The following is a 22,286-nucleotide window of genomic DNA, read 5'->3' as shown; positions in this document are numbered from 1 at the left end:
AAAGTCCACTGAAAAAATCTTAGTAAATGACCACCATTTTACTGAGATTATATTTCATCCCATATCATCTCAATTCATTTCATTTAATTTCATCCCAGTTGATTAGTGTCTCAAATCAATCATCTTCATTTCATTTTACTCCATAATATCATTTTTCATGCAAATATGAATATAAATTAAAATAAGACATGACTTAAAGGTCTCAGTTACCAGGTCATACAATCTCTTAAGAAAAATAATAGAAATAACATTATGACCTAAAGTCTCTGTCAAAGGCTGTATGGGCTTAGATCCCCTTGCCTTTCCTAATAATGAAAAATTTTACCAAAAAAAAAAGCTCCTTGTCACCAGCTCATAAAAATAAAAAAATATTAGAAATGACATTGAGCGTCGGAATATTTTTTTTGGATTATCATAATTAAACTTAATTATTAAGTGTAATATCTATTACATTACAATCAACAATGTAAAATCGTGTAGTATATTGTAATGGCAATCAAATTTGGACAACTGTTTAAAAAAGATTAAAATGTTACGGAATTTAAAACCAGAAGTAGTCTGGATTGAAGGAAGATGTTATAGAGCTAATGATTCACCAGCTGAATTTAATTCAATGCAAGAACATGATCTGTATGAAAATGGTAAAAATATTTTAAATTGAAATAAAATTACGCTAAATTAAAAATTAAAGAAAAAATTTATGGATACTAAATACCGAGTGAGAGCGAATAGCGAAAACGACAACTATTTTTTAATAGCAATCAAGACAAGACAGAAGAGGAATACAAGTACTAATCACAATAAAAAACAATACTTTCCACTTTAGCTTACATATTCTTTTAAGGGACTGAAGTTAGAATAGAGGGAGAAAATAATTTACTTGCATATACAGTTCAGGAAATTTGGCTACAAATTAAAATTACATTACTTACATTATATTGTAGTCCATGGTGTGCAGAAGTATGTTAGAAGTCATTCATGCAATTTTTTATTGTCAATTGTGGGGATCTACTTCACAGCAGAACAAGATAATAACATAAAAATATCTTCCCTCGGAGCCTGACTAATCAAAAAAATGATAAATCAATTAATGGGTGTTTGTCTGTAAACTGGGCAAGAATTAGAAGTGAATTTTAAGAATTAGCATATAACAATAATCACCTATATAATAACCTAATCTATTTTGTACACACTTCATTAACTATTCTTATATTGATTTATTATATTGATATTCTCTTTATAGTCCTTAAAAAGCAGTCCCATGATGTGTTCCCAAAACAATATTGTCACCTCAAATTTAATTAACTAAGACATAACTATTTGAGTCTATGGAATTGTTTTTCTATTCAAATATAAATTGTATTTTTCATTTAGTTTGCATTTCTCTGATGTAGGCCCCTGTATAGATGTTTCAGAAAATGTTCAATATTTTAAAGTTCTGGAAATGTTTGGTTCACCTGTCATATATTATTAAATATATTGATATTTATTCCTCAGGTACACTTTAATAAATATTTAAGCAAAAAAATTTGCCTAAGCAGCTTTCTTAAAATTACTTGCGTAGTTTACAGAGGAATAACCCAATACATAATAGTTATTATATATATTAGATGATGTATTAAGTAATTAGAGGAAACAAGACAATGCAGTGTTCAATGGCTTTTACTATGTAAGAAACAAAGTTATAGTCAAAATAAAAATCAAAGAACTAACAGGTGCTTGAAATGTTTGTATAGTTCATATAAAAATTAAACTGTTGAAAGAAAAACAACATAACTGTTGAAAAGTTATAACAGTAACTATACTTAAAAAATGCAGTGAAAACCTTGAAGATTTGAAACCATCTGTACCTAAATTTAGAGATATTTACAAAAAATTTGAAACAAAATTAGATCAATCTCAAAGAATAATAAACGCCATCTTAAAGAAACTATAATGTTAAGTAATTAACAATATTTACTGCCAACTCAAATAAAAATAATGTAGTGGTTTACTACAATATGTAGTACTGAGATTATGTCCGTAGGAAAATTAATATGTGATCAGAAAAGTATCTTTATAACTGCTTATATAATTTCGAGGACATGATATCATCACCTAGTCAGCACTTGGTGCTAACTCAATACCAAAGCCAATAGACAGCAAAGTATCAAGTTTATAATATCAAAGTTATAATGATTCAGATATAATAGAGTTGTAAGCATTTTAATTTTATTCTAGAGGGTACATTATATTAGAATAAAGTTCTCAATGTCCACCATAATCCCACATCAAATCTCGCTTTGCAGGAAAGGTGCCTATTTTATCTCAGTCTCAGTTACAAACTTGCTACCCTTATGGCTTGATCATCATCCCAGGATCCTTCATGTAATGACTTCACACAATATACTTTTAGTGTACAAGTTGCTCTTCTTCAAGTTCATGTAGTTAAATTAAAAAAGTAAAAATTCCCATATTTTATTTCAGAAATAACATTTGAAGAACCAGATGATGAAGAGGATGACTTCAAAGTTGTAATGCTGGATAATTCTAGATATTGTACCAGTTTTCATGTTTCTAAGTAAGTTTTTTTTATTTAAATAATAAAAGCCAATTTTTTAGTGCAATTTCACTGGAATAGTGGTCATAACTTCATAAAAGAGGATTGTAGTATCACCTTAGAGTATAGAACACCTATGGCACATACTACATGTAATAGTTGTATTTTCCCTGCCTTTAGGCTCTTGAGGATTTCTTTTGTCTTTCTCCTATCATGGATTATTCATCTGGAAACATTGCTTATATGTCTTTCTTAACAGTGCTATGAGATAGGATCCTATAGACATCTTAGTCAGCACAGTTACTGTACCTGGGAATTTAGATTGTTTTATGAATGTTTTCCAAAATCTCTGATGGAAAATTACTGGCTTGTCTATGGAGCTGTGGAGTCATTTTATTTATGTAGATGGACAAACAAAAGCATGTACACTGTTGTTAACAATGAGTATTATTATTATTTTTAGACATTACCTCGGCTCCATAATAGGGAAGAAAGGTGCTATTATAAGCGGAATTAAAAGAGACACAAAAACGGACATAAAAATTCCAAAACACGATCAGACTGGGGACGTTGTCATTTTAGGACCAGCTGAGTCTGTAAGTATTACACAATATGTATCAATAAAGAATCATCATCGGGAATGATTTTAAAATAATGTAATTTGTAATGAAGTAAATTCACAACACAGAGTAGAAACAATTGGATGCTATTTATACATAAATATTAATTACAATAACGTAAAAAATTGCTGATGTAAATAAATTTTTGATTTAAATCATAATAAATCAATGTTAAGAAAAGCGAGTAACTTTGTAAAGAAAATATTTTAATATTAATTTCAGAATGTGAAGGCTGCTAGGCGCAGAATAAACATGATTATAATGTCTTCTAGGATGAAACAAACATCTACGCATTTTTTATCAATACCAATGAATAATGCAGATATTGTAAAGGAGTTTGAAAAATTCAAGGTGTGAATGAGATTTTGCATTTTTGTGTAGTTATTTTGGACGCATTCTTATTGTTTATGCCTGCAGTGGCCGTTGTCGGTGAACCATTTCAGTTCTTATTTATTTGTAAGTTTATGCAATTTCTGCCCATGGGGAGCAAAAAGCAGATAGTAGATTATCTTGATTATCAAATGCAGCAATTAAGTAAATCATTTAAATACTCCTTTAAATAATAATAATCATAATTAATACATTATTATATTACTTATCATTATAAAATATACATAATTATATTAGAAATAGGCAGGATGTTGATACATCAAATCGCCCTACCAGCAGTCTACTGCAGTCGGCAAGTTACTTGACTGATGGGATTAGAATTTTATTAATAATGTACCTATACATTATTAATAAAATTAAGTATTTTGAATGAAATTATTTAATAAAATTATTTTAATTTGTAGGAAAGGGTATTACAAGAATGTCCAAATCCAACACTAGAAGAGTCCCTGTTCATCAGGTCTCATAAACTACATTTGACGTTGGGCGTTATGAGTTTGATGGACAATGATGAAAGAATACAAGTAACAAATCTTTTGACCGAAGCGAGGGATACAATTGTCATGTACGTTTAATTATATACAGGGTGTGGTATCGCGACCGAAAACTGACGCACTGATGACAAATTTCAACCAATAAAATAAATAATAGTTTAAAAAAACTAAAAAAATACGTTTTTATAGAAAATTCAACTAAAAAATAGAATATAAATTTTAACAAATTTGAATTAAAAATAGTGTAAGAAAAAATGATTTTATTGTAAAAAAGCGTGGGTGCTATCAGTCAGTCAGGATATTATCAAATTAACTCTTCTACTCATACAATAAAGTCATTTAATTAAATCTATTATTTATTTTTCATTTTTTAGTTGAATTTAATATTTTTCATTATTTTTTAAAATATTGAATTGTCATCGGTCCTTAATAAGTATGCCAAATTTTGAGTGAATCCTACGTTTTGAAAGGGGTCAAAATCATGTTCAAAGATTCTGTTACATACATGTTAACATACACACTTCTGAAGCTAATAAAAGCGTATTAACAAAATAATTATGAGAGTTCGAGCTGAATCCAAAAATCTCGTTTCTTTTCGACGCCATTTGCAATGCGACTAGGGACAGTGTATTGGAAGTTTTGAAGGTGAATGTTAAGAAAATAGGTCCCATTCTAGATTCAATAATTGTCTGTTGTTAATGTTAGTTGTTGTACTTATCGAGACTGCATCTCTATTCAGTTTCTGGCTGGTGCCATTTCTGTCTCAACTGCAAGTTTCTATAGCACATAATGTATGGTGTCACGTGAGTTCACCGTTCAATGCCACATAGTGAATAAAGTGGCGAAAACAAACGAAGTCGCATTCCGTTTAACATTAGAAAAATAGTTTTTACTGGTGGTAGGACCTCTTGTGAGCTCGCACGGGTAGGTACCACCGCTCTGCCTATTTCTGCCGTGAAGCAGTAATACGTTTCGGTTTGTAGGGTGGGGCAACCATTGTAACTAATACTTGAGACCTTAGAACTTATATCTCAAGGTGGGTGGCGCATTTACGTTGTAGATGCCTATGGGCTCCAGTAACCACTTAACACCAGGTGGGCTGTGAGCTCGTCCACCCATCTAAGCAATAAAAAAAACGGAGTCTGTTTGTAAAAGATGTTTGATTCAAAATGACTTCTTTTTTCACGGTATCACATGAATCTATATGTGATTCGCACATTGTGTGTTGTTGTGCACGCGTCTACTAATATTATTATATAATATTTTTCTCAATGCATACACAATGTTACGCATAGATCAATATGACAACGAACAAGTCGGTCAAGATTACTTGTTCTGAATGGATAAATCTGTTTGCATAGCAATGATTATGTTTAGCTGTAAATTTTCAGTCCATTGTTACAAGGCCACGTACCGTTGAAGATCAGATTGAAGGGTCTCTCGTACATGAACGATGATCCAAAGGCGATTAATGTTTTGTATGGACGTGTACAAGAAGAAGATTGGGCGGCCGCCGGCCTCATACAGAAGTTGGGTGATGCTCTTGTATATCATTTCTATAGAGCTGGTATGTGATGTCAATTTATTTTGGGTGAAAGGGGGTGAGATTTCGATCTCATATCTCAAGATGGTGAATTCATGTTGTTATCAGTTAGCTTCCTACGTGCCCATCTAGAGTGGCTAGATCTAAAAAATGGCCTCCCAAAGCTATCAGCATAGGTAGGAAAAAAAAATCGGTCTTCCCACTGGAACTTATGATTGCTTTGCGACAGAAATAAACTGAATGCTAATTAGCGACATTTAATTTGAGGTTGCTTATTTTCACTTGTGCTTGTTCAATCGATTACAGAAATCTTCATAAAAATCAATGACACTTCGACACTTCTAGATTTAGGTCCATACTATGGATTCACCCGTTATAATCCCTCTTTTGTTTTGTTACTGACATTGTCTCTTATAAAAAGCTATGAAAGGAAAATGTGTCTAAAAATATTAATTTATAACTAAAGATCGTTACGGGATTATCTTGTCTTTGCCTGTTCATATTTATTATATTATAGATTATTAGAATAATCATTAAAAACTCCTCGCACACCACTATCTTAATATATATAAATCTCGTGTCACAATGTTTGTTTTCAATGGACTCCTAAACCACTTAACCGATTATAATAAAATTCGCACACCATGTGCAGTTCGATCCAACTTTATATGGATACCAACATAGGATGGTTTTTATTTCGATGAATGGTCGCAATATTTATTAATTAACAATAAAATGATTTCTTATGTTGATTTTTGTTATTAATTGTAAGTATAAGTGTAAGTATAACATAAGTCTAAAACAGATGGCGCCTTAAATCAGTTTTTACAAACAATTGTTATACTGTGACTTTAATATCTCATAGATGGCGCTGTGCTAAAAATACCAACGTTTCACATAAACTACAATTTAATGGCATAAGCACCACGTGTTTCTGAGGCTAAAGTATAAGTGAAATTTATTTCGTAGTAAACGCAATACAGTGAAATCCAATTGTTCTTACGTTGTCAATTTTTTGTATTAGCATAGGCGGCCGCGAGTTATTTAGAAACAAAAACCTTAACCCACAGCCACAGCAACGTGTGGCCGAGTCCGCTAGTATATATATATATATGAACTTATTATGAATTTAAAATAATAATTTGTAATTTACTTGAAATTTTAGGGTTCATGAAAAAGGAATTCGGAAGAGAAAATATAAAATTGCACGTAACTTTTATAAACACAAAGTATAGAGAAACGACGGGCGTGGATGCACCTCAACAAAATCAAACCATAAATAATCGAAAAACGTTCGACGGATCTGAGATACTCGAGAAGTTCGCAGATTATGATTTCGGAGTTATGGAAGTGACAGAGATACATCTTTCGCAACGACACACGATGGGGCCAGACGGATATTATCAGCCGACCTGTATAATATCTTGTAAAATATAAATTTGAGACGACATAGATCTTTTATTTATTCCTTACGAGTATTCATATAAAGACCGACACGGTAATCTTAAAATCACGCTTAAGAAAATGTTATCATATTTATCTAATGTTTATGGAAATTATTATTTGAATAACAATCGAAAGGCTTTGTTGTCGACGCTGTATTTTATTTTATACTAGCGACCCGCCCTCGCTTCGCTTCGGAAACTGTAATTTATTATTGATTTCTTCACTATTTAATGGATGTTATTATACATATAAACCTTCCTCTTCAATCACTCTTTGGACAGACAGATATAGGAACAGAGAAAGCGACTTTGTTTTATACTATGTAGTGATGGATGACTTTTGATAAAACCTATTCTTAATGAGTAAACTTAATTTAGAAATTCGTTGATAAATAGCAATAATTGAATATCAGGAAAATCACGTACACTAGAAGCAATAAATTCCGGAGCAATGGAAAATAAAAACCCCTTCTACGCACGACCACGATCGTAGGGATGTCTTCCGTTCATTGCCGTATATATCGGTTGAAAGACGGTAGTTTAAGCGATATTTTTGTAATTTTACAGGAGACACACTTAAAGTTTAAAATTTGAAAAAACATCATAACAAAAAACTTTAGCTATTTGAATCATCTTAGGCCTTACAGCCCAGGATGGGCCTAAGCCTGCTTCAGTATGTCTCTCTAGACTGCTCTGTTCAAGGTTTTCTCCTTCCAGTTCCAGCTATTTGAACGGAGTAAACGTAACTAGAGTTCAATTATAAACATCGAATTGTTGATACTAATACCAAATAAAACAGACCTTTAATTAAAAAGATACATGTCGCGTGTTAAGCGAAATGTCGTTTAAACCAAATAGTCATTCAACCGGCGATACAATTATCTACCTACACGTGTTGTCATTCAACTCTAAACGATATCATAGGATCGAGTTGATAAATTTTTTTGTGTTTAAGTGGGTCACTGAATGATTGAATATCATCCGTGAATCGTGCAAATTCTTAGAATACATAAATTCGTCCTACCACGAAACTACTTGTATTAATGAAATTTGTAACCCACACAGCCACAATACGATCAGATCCTAAGTCAGCGCTATCATGTTGTTTCTAGTTCCAGCCATCCCTATTATATGTATAAATTACTTCGAAAAAGCGGCGCGCCACGATAATCCTCTTATCGTGGCCCCCGCTAATTACATATCCGAGCTAGGCGACGGAGCAACGTAAAGCCGCACTCGCCCTAAACAATTCTTGGGGGATCTACTCTCGGTGCTTTTAGGCTCGTCAAGCACCGATTACTATTCCTGTCGAACTCATTGATTGTGACGACGAGTTAGACGTGCGAACTAGCCCAAAGGCACAACTAACTGAGCTTCTTGCCGGATCTTCTCAGTGGGTCGCGATTATGATCCAGCAATAAATTCTGCGGAGTACTGTTCTTGCTAGGGCTAATGTTAGCAATTTTCTCTGGTTGAGCCCAGTGAGCTCACCTACCATCAATCATAGCGTAGTTCGAATAGCCCCTTAGGCTACCGGCGAATAGGTAGGTAGGGAATAAAAAGGAAAAGTTTAAATAATATTCTCTAAATTTACTAAACCTTCAGTTTCTTGCCAATTCGTTTGACTGCATTCCAAATAGGTGATAAAGTAACAACGATTTCGAAGACCTAGAGACTTGAATCAAAACTTCAAAGCATCGAGTCAAGGCGAAGAATTTTACTATCTTGAATGTAGGCGTTCATTCAGGGTTTTGTGGCATTAAGCGGTTTCCGGAGCTCATAGACTATAATATGAATCCAGTCATAGTTTCTATAGAAACCAGGAATAAGAACTAAATAAATGACGACGGCAGAACAAGCTAAAATATGAGAAAAAAATATTCTAAATGGTACATTGAAATGAAATATTCTCGTACAATACCTGTCTGCAACTCGGATCAGAATACTAGGTGACCTAGATTCGAGGGAATCGTAGGCGGAGTTGCATCCTCAGGCAGCAATGACGTCAGTTTCGATTGTATAACGTTGCTGTAGGCATTTTCATGAGACAAAAGTTTCCCATATCGATATTTTCCATGAATGAAATTAGAACTAGACCAGATGAACTACATATCATTTGTTAGTTTGTGAAACTTTTTTAGTTCACAGTAAGAAAATTTGTAGATATTTTTTGACAAAAACAAGATTTAACAAAAAATTTATTTTAATCAAAAATTGCGAAGATTTATTTGTTTTTCTTAAACGTATTTAATTTCTGTAAAAAGGGTTACGCGGTATATAATAAATAGCACGGGAAAGCCTGGGTCAAAATAATAAATAATTATTCTAATATAATCTTACGAGTTTAACCCCGAGGGACTAGGCTAAGTGTTAAGGAACTTTTAATTTGTTTCCAAGTTGATTTTACGGCGACTTGCTCAGATAAAATTTTAGTGTTTTAGGATAGTCAATATTTAGTAGGTATATCTAAAAGTTCTCATGACAAATATGTATTCTAAATAAATGGAATTTCACAAATACTTCAATTGGAAATTTATACTGAATTTCATAATAAAAAAGGAATCTGATCAGTTATTCATTTCCAGATAACGAATACTAAATTGTGTTCTTGAGCGTATATATTCAAGCACGGAGGTTTTAATCACGACGGACCATCGAGGCGATCCGCCCGGTGCTCTCGGACTGGGTGAATTGCCACCGAGGACGTCTCACCTTCCGAGCAACGTAGATACTCACGGGAGAGCTCTTCTTCCCTCTGGGCGCCGTTCTGCCGCCGCCGAGCTGGGGGTCGAGGCTCCGGCCCCTATAGTCTCCTGTCGACCTGAGGAGGTCGAGGCTGCGTCGCATGCTACCGTCACTCTAGCGCGCTTGTACCAGGAGGATGGGATCACGCGTTGGCGACTGCGCCCTGCGGTGCTGTACGCGTAACTGTCGTCGCTGTCGTCACTGGGTGTACTGTGGAAGAGTAACCCGGTCGGCGATGTTCGAGTTCCGACTCGGTAGGCTAGTTTTGACCAAGTGGGGTATCCTGGTAAACCAGCAGCATCGCTAGGGCGGCTTGACGGGCCGCTGTACCGTGGAGACTGGTGTCGTTGGTTCCGTCGGTCAGGCGTCTTCGGGCGCCACGAGTTGTAATGTTGACCGCGAGAACCCCCCTACTCTGACCGAGTTCTGACCCCGGGCGGAGATCGGACGTCGGGTGAGAGAGTGCAAAGGAGAGTCGTTTGGTGGGTAGGGCCCTAAAATATCTTCAACAATTGTAGGCCGTCAAGTGCAACATACCCCGAGTGCCCCCTCGGCGCGGACACCTCAGCTCGCCCACCAGCCCGCAAAATAAGACGATGAAAAATGACTCATAGATGACTACCACCATCCCATTTATTATTATCGAATTGTAATCTTGAGTTCGGGCGTAATCATTGAATGTAAAACGTTATTTTCTTTTTTTGGAAGATACAGTTAATTATTTTTAATTTTTAAAGTTAATTATTTTAACGTTAAGAATTACATTTCACCTTTATTAACCATGCTTGATTAAATATCCAAGTTGGAATTATTTTCTTTTATGTACCATATTAGTTTTTTTTTATTGCTTAGATGGGTGGACGAGCTCACAGCCCACCTGCTGTTAAGTGGTTACTGGAGCCCATAAACATCTATAACGTAAATGCGCTACCCACCTTTAGATATAAGTTCAAAGGTCTCAAGTATAGTTACAACGGCTGCCCCACCCTTCAAACCGAAACACATTACTGCTTCACGGCCGAAATAGGCAGGGTGGTGGTACCTACCCGTACGGACTCACAAGAGGTCCTTCCACCAGTAGTCCTTACAAGGAAAAAAAAATACTTGAGATCGATCTACAATAAAACTTGAAGATTCCTTATAATTTACTCGATGGGAATGTAATATTAGAATCATTGTAATAGCCATTCGTAATAGGTACATGGTTTCCGTAGCCCTGCGTAGCGCCCTCACCGCTGTGGGTGGGGGCGCGCACTCTCTCAGTACTCAGTAGGGGAGCAATGTCTACGTAAAACGCCCGCCGTTTTCGCGCTCCTTTCGTTGGGTACGAACTCGAAGTGAAAATTCACGCGACGTTATTCGACCTACGGATTTTCTTGTAGCCGGTGAGTAATCGAAGTTGTTAAGTAGAATGAGGAATTAAAGCTTTGGAATTTTTGTGTTATAGTTCGATTTTGATATTCAATTTACGACTACTGCAACTAGTTTTATTTTAAATTTTAAAATTTGTGTTATATTTAGACTTCTGTATTCAGAAGCGTTAATTTTTACCAATGAAAATGCTATCCGCTTAAGTTTTTTTTAAACAAAATGAACAAATTATTTATACATTTGTCTGCCTTGTGATATTTTTTTGTTTTTTTTTCAAATGCATGTTTCTACTGGATATAATGTTAATTTAATTTTTTAATGTCATTTTAACAAATAAAAATTGTGATTTTTAAAAACAGTTAAAGTTAATATGTTAAGCAATGAATGAACTATGAATTAACTCGATACGATTATTTTTTTTGTGAATTTCGGACATTTTAAGACGAGGGGGCATCGTCTCTTTAATACAAACTTTCGCATTGATTTAAATAACAAATGGTATTATGTATTTTCTTTTCTTTAATCGTGGCAGATAGTTTGAAACATTACGATCAATTTAAAAAGAAATGTCACAAAAATGATGGAAGGTTTACGTAAATATGAGATACTAGCTCTACCCGTCTGCTTCGCTGGGCATTCAAAACTAACATTATTATTTCTCACCCCCACAAAGATTCTCCTCATTAACGCTCCCGCAACTGGTGTAGGAAGTCCAACACACATAAAAAAATTTACCTATCCATTAAGTACATGTATTTTTTACATGGATACCAAGTTTCAAGTCAATCGGATGCATGGTTCAGTACTTATAACGGAACATCCGTAAAAACCACTGTAGATTTATATATTAGTATAGATGTAGGAAAACGTATCTTTACTTTCTGTATTTAAAATTTAACCGAATTCAATTAAAAACGGCGTTCGTCAAGTATAATGATGATTAAAGGATGAGTAACTGATTCATTTTCATTTAAAAATACTGGAAGTTTCAATAATTGTAAAAGAATTACTTAAACCTATATAAGCAAAGTAGCTCATGGTCCACCTGATTTTAAGTAGTTAGAAGTCATCGACATCACACCGAGAGTACTACTTGAGTTGTGAGGTCGAAGTCCATAGTGTCCATGAGTGTTGTAGAACGGAACTGTCGCTTGTCAAACACAATGTGTGGCTGTTTCGCGGCAGGAATGAGCCGATCGTGTTTCATTTTGGCTTTGTAGACAGACGAGCTTACGGCCCGTCTGATGGTCCGTCGCTTATAAACGTCAGCTACGTCAGAGGCACAGCCAAGCCGCTGAGGGCTGTTTGCGAACCTTGTTTAAATGTCATAGTGCTTTGTCATAATGTTAACATGTCATAGCGCTTTGTCACATCGTGAAGCGAAGCTCATTCTAAAGCCAGATGTAATGTGGCAATCAAGATATCCGGAAACACACTGTGTGGAAAAACGTAGTGATTCTAGGTAGTATGAATGTATTCTGCCCCGGATCAACCTGGGTATTTTCCTGCCCCGGCGGGCTTACAATACCCTGTTACCATTAAATAACACATTTCTTGCGTTATCATTCAGTGACAGTAACAAGCAAGATGCTGGTATCAACCAGAGCGGGTTCAACACCCAATTACCATGAAAAACATTTAAATTTATGCCATACAATGACAAAGGTTCTAGGGATTTTGCGAAATAATCTCCAAAACAATTATTCAGCTATAATTGGAATGCGAAAACAGTTTTCGTACGAAATGAAATTTCTGAAAAGCAAATGTTGATTTGAGGCTAAACTATAACAGTTTCGGGACTAAAATTGGCATTCTTTTGATGTTTTTATTTATTTCAAGTGGCATTTTGTGACTATATATCCAAGTTTTGTCTGGAGAGAACCGATATTAATTTTTTTTATTTTCAATTATATGAAAATCCACTAGAAAGAAATTGTTAAAAAACACTACGCAAATGATTGCCGTTGATAACGTAGCCTAACAGATAAACTAACATCTACGCCATTAGTTGAACTCCAGAGTGAAAAACCTCCTTACAATTTGTGCAGTGTCGAGAATTTTAACCCAGTTGGATACGATAAGTTTCTTAAGATGCTATTTGAACATTCTGGATCAACATGCGACATGGCGGTAGTCTCGTGGGCCAACTTTAAATATTTTATCTATTTATCCTTTTATATCTTAAATTCACGAGGTTCTCCTCATTTGAAATGGCGATATTAACCAACTTTCGATGCGAAGATAATAATTAAGATAAAAGTTATTGGGGACAACAGTCCTGTCTGTAATCATAATTATATCGGTCTCTGTAATGCGTAACATGACTATTCAAGAACTGATCGAGGTCGGTATCAGTACTAATGTACGTATTATATTAATGTACGTAGTGTAATATTGAATTAATATACGTAGACTGGAATCAAAAAGACCTCGATTCAAAGCACGTTATTGATGGATCCTAGTCACTGGATTGCGTCTCTGTAAGTACTGCCTAACAACCAGAAATAAAATGTCTAATTGCCTCGAATAAAAGTAAAAATGGCTTTACCTGCTACTCTTATTTTATTATACACACGAGTGTGTATTTGCAAATGCGGATAAAGCACTAATCGAGACTCAACAATAAAGAGTATCGTTGACCGTTGTTTCATTAAACTGTAACATGAAGTAGTTTGCAAGAGCGTAGGTCCATTTCAGGCAATCTGCTTCTAACAGGTCACTCTAATTATTAATCCCTAATTAAAGGCTTCATTATTCCTAAAATTTACCAAGCATAGGTTCCCTTTACAGTTGTTTGCTACAATATATCGCAATATTTGCAGCGATGAAACTCTGCTACCTTTTTTAATGTCTCGGTAATGTGAACACATCCTTAGAAATCACATTTTAGAGCTTGGAGAATTGGCAAACCATTTTACACATTTTAACGGTTACTCTCTACGCTCGAAATATGTCAATGTAGGACAAGAAAATATAATTAGTGAAAATATTAAAACTTTTGATTTTTTTATATTTTTGATTTGATTTGTGACCAATCCTGTTAAACGTTGTTTAAGCTGTATACATTCATAATGTAAGTTTAACCAGGCACTTTTACTTCGAAGTCGAATGATATTATTGTTATTTCCATATTTGTTTTTTATCAAAAACAGAAAATATAATATTGTGGAATCAAAGCCAACTAAAGAAAATTCAAGTAGATTCTTTCATTTATTTTGATCCTGGAGAACTAGGTAATCCGTGTGTAAATGACCCTGAAAACTTGTAAAATTCTTGAGTCCGAATAATCACGGTTTATTTTAATATTATGTTTAATAGTATTGTTATATTCTGCTTAGGTCAGTGCAGTTTCTATACGTACTGTGTACTGTATTATAAATACACGCAGTCAATATTCAGTCTAGACTTCGTCTGCGGCTCATAAGTTCAAATACTTTTACTGTTTTTTTCTTTATTGAATTGAAAGTCGACGTGGTTCGTAATTTTTTTAAATTACATCATATCTTGGATAAACTGATGGGTATGAAAGCGAGCAATAGCCTAGTATAATTTAATTAACAGTTTTGCGTGAAATTAATAATCTTTGTTCGAAGGAACTCCTTCAGGGCTAAATCTATTGAGTTCAAGATTACTTTTCCAATAAGATTCCAATTTGTCGTACTATGGTAATAATAATTTAAATGTATTTTCTTTTTCTAAAAAATCTCTAACAATGCTGTTTGTTTATGTAGCTGTTGCTGTAGTATCACAAATAATACCTTTTTAAATAAACAATCTCTTTTGATCCTTATCATCCACCTTCAGATATAAAGTCGAAGTCTTAATTGTATAATTTGCAAATGTAAGTTAAATGTGGTACTTGTGCGAGGTAAAGATATACGCTCAATCAATAATTAAAGAAATTTCCAAAATGGGGGGTCTTCATTTACAAGATTTCAAAGATTACGTATTATACGTGTTAGGTATTTATTTAGAAACATTTAGACCTGTCGTTACTTGATGTGAGAAGTACATCGAGTGTCTCTCATTGAACCACGACATTATGTCACATGAAAGTGTAACTCGATTGTTTGAATTCGGAACGTCAAAGGTGTCAACGAGCGACGTCCACTATGACGCCTTACCCCTTTCCATTTCCAGCCGTCATGGGCGACACATCTGTTTCTTATTTCTTATAGTCATTAATTTTAAATTCTTTATTTTGTCACTTATAGATAAATAAAATCAAACTAATAATACAGTCCACTCTTATTCACAACGCAACATCGATAATCATCACAATTGCAATAGTAACGATTTTTTTAATAACTTCTGTAACGAATTACTTTGAATTACATTACGATGGTGATAATGATAAATAATTGCTTGTAGTATTTTCCTCAGTTTTTCCGAGTTTATGTCTACAACTCGGAAAAACTACTATAACGTTTTAATCTTATGTTTTTTTTAAATATATTATAATATTATTATAGATCCGACGTTTCGAGTACTTTGCAGTTTTCGTGGTCACGGAGGACTAAGCTTAGGTAAGGTTATTCGTTGAAATTTGAATATTGTGCTCGATGTTAGCACAATAGTTAAAACTATTTATTAATTAAAGTAGTTAATAAAACATTATTAAAATAATGTTTATTAAAGTAATGTTTTTATTATTATTATTAAAATAATGTTTTGTTAGTAATGTTAATTATTAAAATTTGTAATGTTAATTATTAAAATAATGTTTTATTACTTATTTTCTTTACGTTAATCAGAGTTTGTAAAACGTTTTCTTTTTTAAATTTGACTCTGCTCTTTTTGTTAATAATATTCACCGTACCGACAACTCCATTAAAGGCGGTATCGATTTTCACATGGAAACATTTCTCCCCTCTTAACACCGACTTATGTGTTAATTTTCGAAATTCCTGCGCGCTAGTTTGGTTAACTAAGCGTATGTTAAAGTATGTTGTTAGTTTTTGTTTTAAGTTTGAATTGTCAAGTGTGTTGACAATTAGTAACTTGCAGCTTAGTCTTAAGACCGTTTTAAGTTTCATGTGTAATGTATGTATGTATTTGTTAGGTGTACTATGTATGACTCACAAGACAAGAAGTCCTACCACCAGTAGAACAAGAAGTTCTACTATAGGAACTCTCGTGAGTCCGCACCGGTAGGTATCGCCACCCTGACTATTTCATCCGTGAAGCAGTATTCCGTTTCGGTTTGAAGGGTAGGGCAGCCGTTGTAGCTATAATGAGACCTTAGGACTTATATCTCAAGGTAGGTAGCGCATTTACGTTGTCCGCTAAACACTAACACCAAGTGGGCTGTGAGCTCGTCCAGCCATCTAAGCATTAAAAAAAAGCATGAATATATATACGTGTCAAATTATCAAATTACAAAAAAAAATGTTTGAGCCTGTCTGTATTTAATCTAAAAATAATAATCACGTAACAAAACTCGTTATTTCCAATACAAAGTAACAAAAACGTAGCTCTAAAAATAAAATGTGTAATCTATATGCGTCGTGTCCTATTTCTGATTAATGTGGAAAAAATGGTATTAAGTTCGGGTGGAATGATGAATGGGAGTGGTTAGTGTACGGTTCGCCATCGATCCTTTCACTAGGGGTTGGATTCCACAAGACGGACTATGTAAATGAGAATCGCTGAAATACCTTCATAAATTTAGACATTTATTTAAAAAAATGGCTTGAGACGTTTCTTGCTTTACGCATTGTTTAAAAAAAAAACATATTCCATAATATATTATTAGTGACATCACTACATAGTATAAAACAAAGTCGCTTTCTCTGTCCCTACATAGGGATGTATGCTTAAATCTTTAAAACTACGCAACGGATATTGATGCGGTTTTTTTAATAGATAAAGTGATTGAAAAGAAAGGTTTATATGTATAATAACATACATTAAATAGTGGAGAAATCAATAATAAATTACAGTTTCCGAAGCGAAGCGAGGGCGGGTCGCTAGTTTTTAACATAAAGTTAATAAATAATAACAGCAGTGGTAAGTGAAATGTTTCCAAAGCGTTCCCGGTACTGATTTGAGATGTTCCACTCATTCGGAAAATTTATCTCGCCCAAGAACAAGCTTTGTCAGTTCGCTGTTTGTTTTCAAACTTGACGCTTTGAAGGGCAATCCACTTTCACCCCTATTGGGGACTGGAGTTCTCTATTGTTACGAGAACATCTCTCCAACGTCCATTATCATTGTCTTATAAATGTCTAAATTCACGAAGGTAAAGTGGTTGTTTGGTAACAGCAGAGTTTTATTTAAATGAAGTATTCAATGGAATAAAATCAAATAGCAGATTAGCGAAAATGTTGCTTAAATCTTCGACGAAATACATTTTATTCTCATAGCTATTCATATGGATAGTTATATCGTACTAGTTTATACCTAGTCAGGTCATAAATTCTGTCACATGTTTAATGTAAAATAATTGAAACAAGTTTATTCATTATGTAACCATTCATATACCGAAATGAACTTAACAAAACATAGATTCTTATGACACTAAAGTTTATTCAAAATTATCTCCGTGATTTTGAATACAGGCCTTCAATCTGCGCGGCCCGTCGTCTATCGCAGCACGAACGAGGTCCATGTCAATATCGGCGGCTGCCTTAATCAAGGACGTCTTGAGTGACTCCAAATTGGGATGAGGCTTTGAGCACGCCTTTTCCTCCAAGTGTTGCCATATCTTGTAATCTAACGGATTCATATCTGGACTGGAGGAGGGCCAGTCTTCGTGCCGGATGAAGTCGATTTCACGCGCCGCCAGCCAGTCTTGTGTGCTCTTCGCTCTATGAGCTGGCGCCGAATCTTGTTGGAATACCCAGTGCCTGTTATTGAACATGGTATGAGAAACAGGTTCCACAAGGTTCGTCAGGACTGTATTTTGATACACAACTGCATTCGTTTTTACACCTTTCTCACAAAAATGTACCTCTGTTAAGCCCCAATAAGAAACTCCCAACCATACCATGAGCGAAATGGAAAATGACCTCGTTGGACACGCGGAATACGGTTGCTCGCTTCTTCACTACTGCGTGCGTACACCTTATTATTTTGTTTGTTGTAGCTCTCTTCTACGGTAAAAATTTTTTCATCCGAAAAAAGAATTTCCCGATATTTTTTTCTCGCGTACCGCTTCAACAAAGCGCGGCATCTCTTCAATCTCAGGTCCATTAGACGAGCATTCAAACGATGTCCTGTTTTTCTTCGATATGCCCGAAGCCCTAAGTCTTCATTTAACACCCTTTTCACCGTGGTTCTGCTTAACCCCATCTGAAGGGCCAACAGTTTCTGCTTACGTTTGGGATTTCTTTGAATTCGCGCCTTCACAGCTTTTATCACTGCTGGAGTCCTAACAGACCGAGGGCGACTACTTCTTGACCTGTCATCTACACTAGAGTCTTCATTGTATCGTTTGATGGTACGATAAACGAATCTTTTGGTTATATTCAAAATTTTCAGTATGTTAAAAATTTGAATTGGCGCGTAACCGCAACGATGCAACGCAATAACTGCAACACGGTCTTCTTTAAGCGTCCACTCCATATTTAAAAATGAGTAAAATTCTAAAAGTATACATTTTTATTTTCATGAACAATTCGAAATTCGAATTCAATAAACTTTTTTGTGGCCAGCATTCTAAAAGAAAAGTTTTTACTGTGTGACAATACTTATGACCTGACTAGGTACATAAAATAGAATTATATTCTGCTACGTTCTAGATTAAAAATGTCTATTTCAATATGAACTATACGTGTATGAGTGCAATTTTTAAAACGTTACGATGAAAGGTTTTTAAATCTTGAAAACCTTAAAGACACTTAATGTTCAAAAAGCCTTTGAATAGTCATGACGCCTTATTAATGTATCACATTAAAATGAAAAAGGTTTTTTCTATTTTCTTTAGAGAAAGACCTTGACCTAATTACGGTATGAACGAGAATGAGGGCCACTTGTTCTCTCTGCACGATTCGAGGTGGGTGTCTGCTCGTGTCAAGGAGAGTGTGAAATATAAAAAAAAATATTTCTGCGAGAGCAGCCGACCCACCCTTCTTGAGACTTGGAGTGCCCTTCGTTGTATGAGATCTTTTTGTTGTTTGAGTAATCAATAAGTGAGTAAGAATTCGTTTATTCAAAGCTTGTAAGAATTTATTTTCATAAAGTAAAATGTCACAAACATGTTAAATTGTTAATTATATTAAAACTTTATTTATTACATAGGTCAACGACTTCACTGCTAAACTAGTTAAGTTGTTACCGCCTATAGACATTGCAACTTGAATTACCACCTTGAGACATGAGGCCGAAGTCTCAATTGAGAATATATACTGTATAACAGCTGTCTTATTCTTCAAACCGAAACGAATGACTGCTTACTGCTCACATTGTTCGCCCAACAACCAGTAATAAGAAAATAGATTAGTAGAGCCCTTCTTTGAAAATGCTACATCATAAGTGTCTCATATACGCTACACGCTATACAGCTTTTTCTGATATAAGAAAAGGCTTTCTCGGTAAACATAATTTACGATTCTATTTGAGCGCTGAAAATAAATCTTGGTAAAAATAATGCTACGTGTGGCTTTGTAAAGTTGTGTTTACAATTAATAAAGTTTTTCACACAGATTTTCATCATTTCCATAAATTAAAGTCACATATTATGTTACGTTGATATTTAAATTATCGGTGTTTTTTTGTGTTATAATTATGGTAATTTATTCCTTTTTTTTTTAATGCCCTTGTAGGCAGACGATCATACCTTATGGTTTTTTTTTATTTTTTTATTGCTTAGATGTATGGACGAGCTCACAGCCCACCTGGTGTTAAGTGGTTACTGGAGCCCATAGACATCTACAACGTAAATGCGCCACCCACCTCGAGATATAAGTTCTAAGATCTCAATATAGTTACAACGGCTACCCCAACCTTCGAACCGAAACGCATTACTGCTTCACGGCGGAAATAGGCGGGGTGGTGGTACCTACCCGTGCGGACTCCCAAGAGGTCCTACCACCAGTGAATAACCAGTGAGTGGTTACCGTCGCCCATGGACGTCAGCAATGCCAGTAGCAGAGCCAAGCCGCTGCCTACCAAATTCCTTAATAACTACTACTTTTTACTGAATGCTGATTATCGCAACCAGAAACCGCAATCGGAACATGCGATTTACCGTTATGCATAATTCGATTGTTAGATAAAATTAGTTTTGTTGCGAAATCTCCTTTTTAATCAAAGAAAAATTTAATTAAAGGAAATATAACCAGGAATGCTAAGACTTTCGCTTCACTTACCGCCTGACCTAAATTATCCTAGCCTGATCCGCGTTAAGCTTCGAACAAGGTTTCAAACAACTCAGATTATTTAAATTTAAAATTCCACAATCGGTACGGAGAATCTGTTTAGTATCAATAAATATGCAAATCATGTTAGATAGGTATTCTAATTTTAGGTTTAATAATTCGAGGCTCATCAGTATTATTTGAAAGTTACGAGTGTAGCTAAAGTCTACGACAGGAAAGTCGTAACGTTCCGCTTGAAGGCACTTTGGGTAATACCTGTTTTCCTTAAGGCGAACCCGGCTCCAATTCCGCTGATTTAGCTCGAAGCAAAGTAAAAAGTGTTTTGATAGATGTAATGAACTTATCTGCTGAATCTTTTTGCTGGTGATTCTTTGCCTTGGTGTATATTGTAAACACAAACTCTTTTTAAAAAAGGCTACAGTCTACCTTGCCCTTAAATATTTAGGTTGTTTTAAAAGTTCTTTTAAAAACTAAGAAATTTACTTCTTTCAGATTTATTATCTGTGAACTACAAAACGTTATTTATAGATAACTAGAGGTCCCGCAGTAGTCGAAATTCGACTATAATTAATTTGGAATTGTAACTTTGTACACTATTATGATTGTATTTTATACTTCTATAATCACAAATTTCGCCAAGGCTACACTATAAAAAAATATTAATAAAGACAAACAATATTTAATCTATTCTCAATTTGACCACAGACGTCAAGAACAAAAGTTTGACAATAAATAGTATGCATGCGTGTGTGCGTCAAATATATGGTATGTAGTGTGTGTAATGTTTTCGTTATTGATTTAATGTATCTTTTATGCATTATTTAAAAAAAATATTAGCATTGTGCACTTCTTCTCCATATTCTGTATAAGTTTGGAAAATTTCATACTCCTCCGTCCGCGCAATTTTCGTAAAAAGGGATACAAAGTTTTTACTTCACGTATTAATATATAGATAAATGGAACAAAAATGTTATTTATGAACCATATGTTATGGCGAGTACAAGGTCGATGTTTAACATTCCGATTAAATGCGGAGCCTCCTGGCGTTACGCCCATTCCCTTATCGATTTTTCAGGAAATTATGGTGACTAACAAGGGATATGAATTTTATTCAAATAACTCGAGATCAAAAGCGTTTCTTACATATACGCGCGTAAACTTAAAACAAAACAATCGTTCTGATTTTCGTAAGACATATAGACAAGTTACACTTATTTTCGAAATTTCGAAATTATTCGAATATGCAATAAAACACACACACAAACCAGATTAAGTTATTTATTAAAGCTTCCTGTTTGGCTTTCGTGAAATTCGGGCAAGCTTAAGATGTCTATATTAACAACGTAGAGGATTTGATAGCTATTCATACTCTACATACTATGGTTGCTTTGTGCAGATTTATTCTACCATAGTATTTTTTTTTGGTATTATTATCCCGACAGTTTCACTTTCGTCAGTGTTCTTAATAAAAAAAATTGGAACTTTTTCAAAATGTTTTATATTTTTACGAGACAATGCGTTAAATAAAGTAATGCGGCTATTTTGTGCTAAAGTTGGCATTTGGCATCGAAGTGTTATTATTTTAAGAATAAAAAGGAATTTTCACATATTTAAACATTAATGCAGTTTTCTCAGAATAGATGGCTGCAGTGCACGAAATAGACAAAATGCACTGAGATAAAAGTGATACTTTAATATTATACCACAATAAATATCACAGTAAATATACAAATTCGGTTGATTCGGTTGATGTTCGTAGTTTTATTAAAAAATAACTGCACAATTATCAAATTTGGTATTTCGAAATGATGATTTTTTT

General features: G+C 34.4%; 2 protein-coding genes across 2 annotated transcripts in view; both read left to right on the top strand.

Moving 5' to 3' along the window:
• Positions 1-323: 323 nt before the first annotated feature.
• On the top strand, positions 324-7,034 carry LOC114248340 (activating signal cointegrator 1 complex subunit 1). Its single transcript, XM_028181552.2, has 7 exons — positions 324-641; positions 2,467-2,560; positions 3,003-3,135; positions 3,382-3,510; positions 3,954-4,114; positions 5,435-5,610; positions 6,752-7,034. The coding sequence occupies exons 1-7, from the start codon at positions 530-532 to the stop codon at positions 7,021-7,023; spliced, it is 1,077 nt and encodes a 358-aa protein (XP_028037353.2). The 5' UTR covers positions 324-529; the 3' UTR covers positions 7,024-7,034.
• A 3,978-nt stretch (positions 7,035-11,012) lies between these two features.
• Positions 11,013-22,286, top strand: part of Schip1 (Schwannomin interacting protein 1) — a 50,618-nt gene continuing 39,344 nt past the window's right edge. The window contains exon 1 of the mRNA XM_089740327.1: positions 11,013-11,161. The gene's annotated coding sequence lies outside the window, so the exon portion shown is untranslated. The remainder of the gene's footprint in view (positions 11,162-22,286) is intronic.

The sequence above is a fragment of the Bombyx mandarina genome, chromosome 04 (assembly GCF_030267445.1).
Source record: "Bombyx mandarina strain Sakado chromosome 04, ASM3026744v2".
Taxonomy (NCBI): domain Eukaryota; kingdom Metazoa; phylum Arthropoda; class Insecta; order Lepidoptera; family Bombycidae; genus Bombyx; species Bombyx mandarina.
The sequence above is the reverse complement of the archived record's forward strand: the minus strand, read 5'-3'. Positions and strand labels throughout refer to the sequence as shown.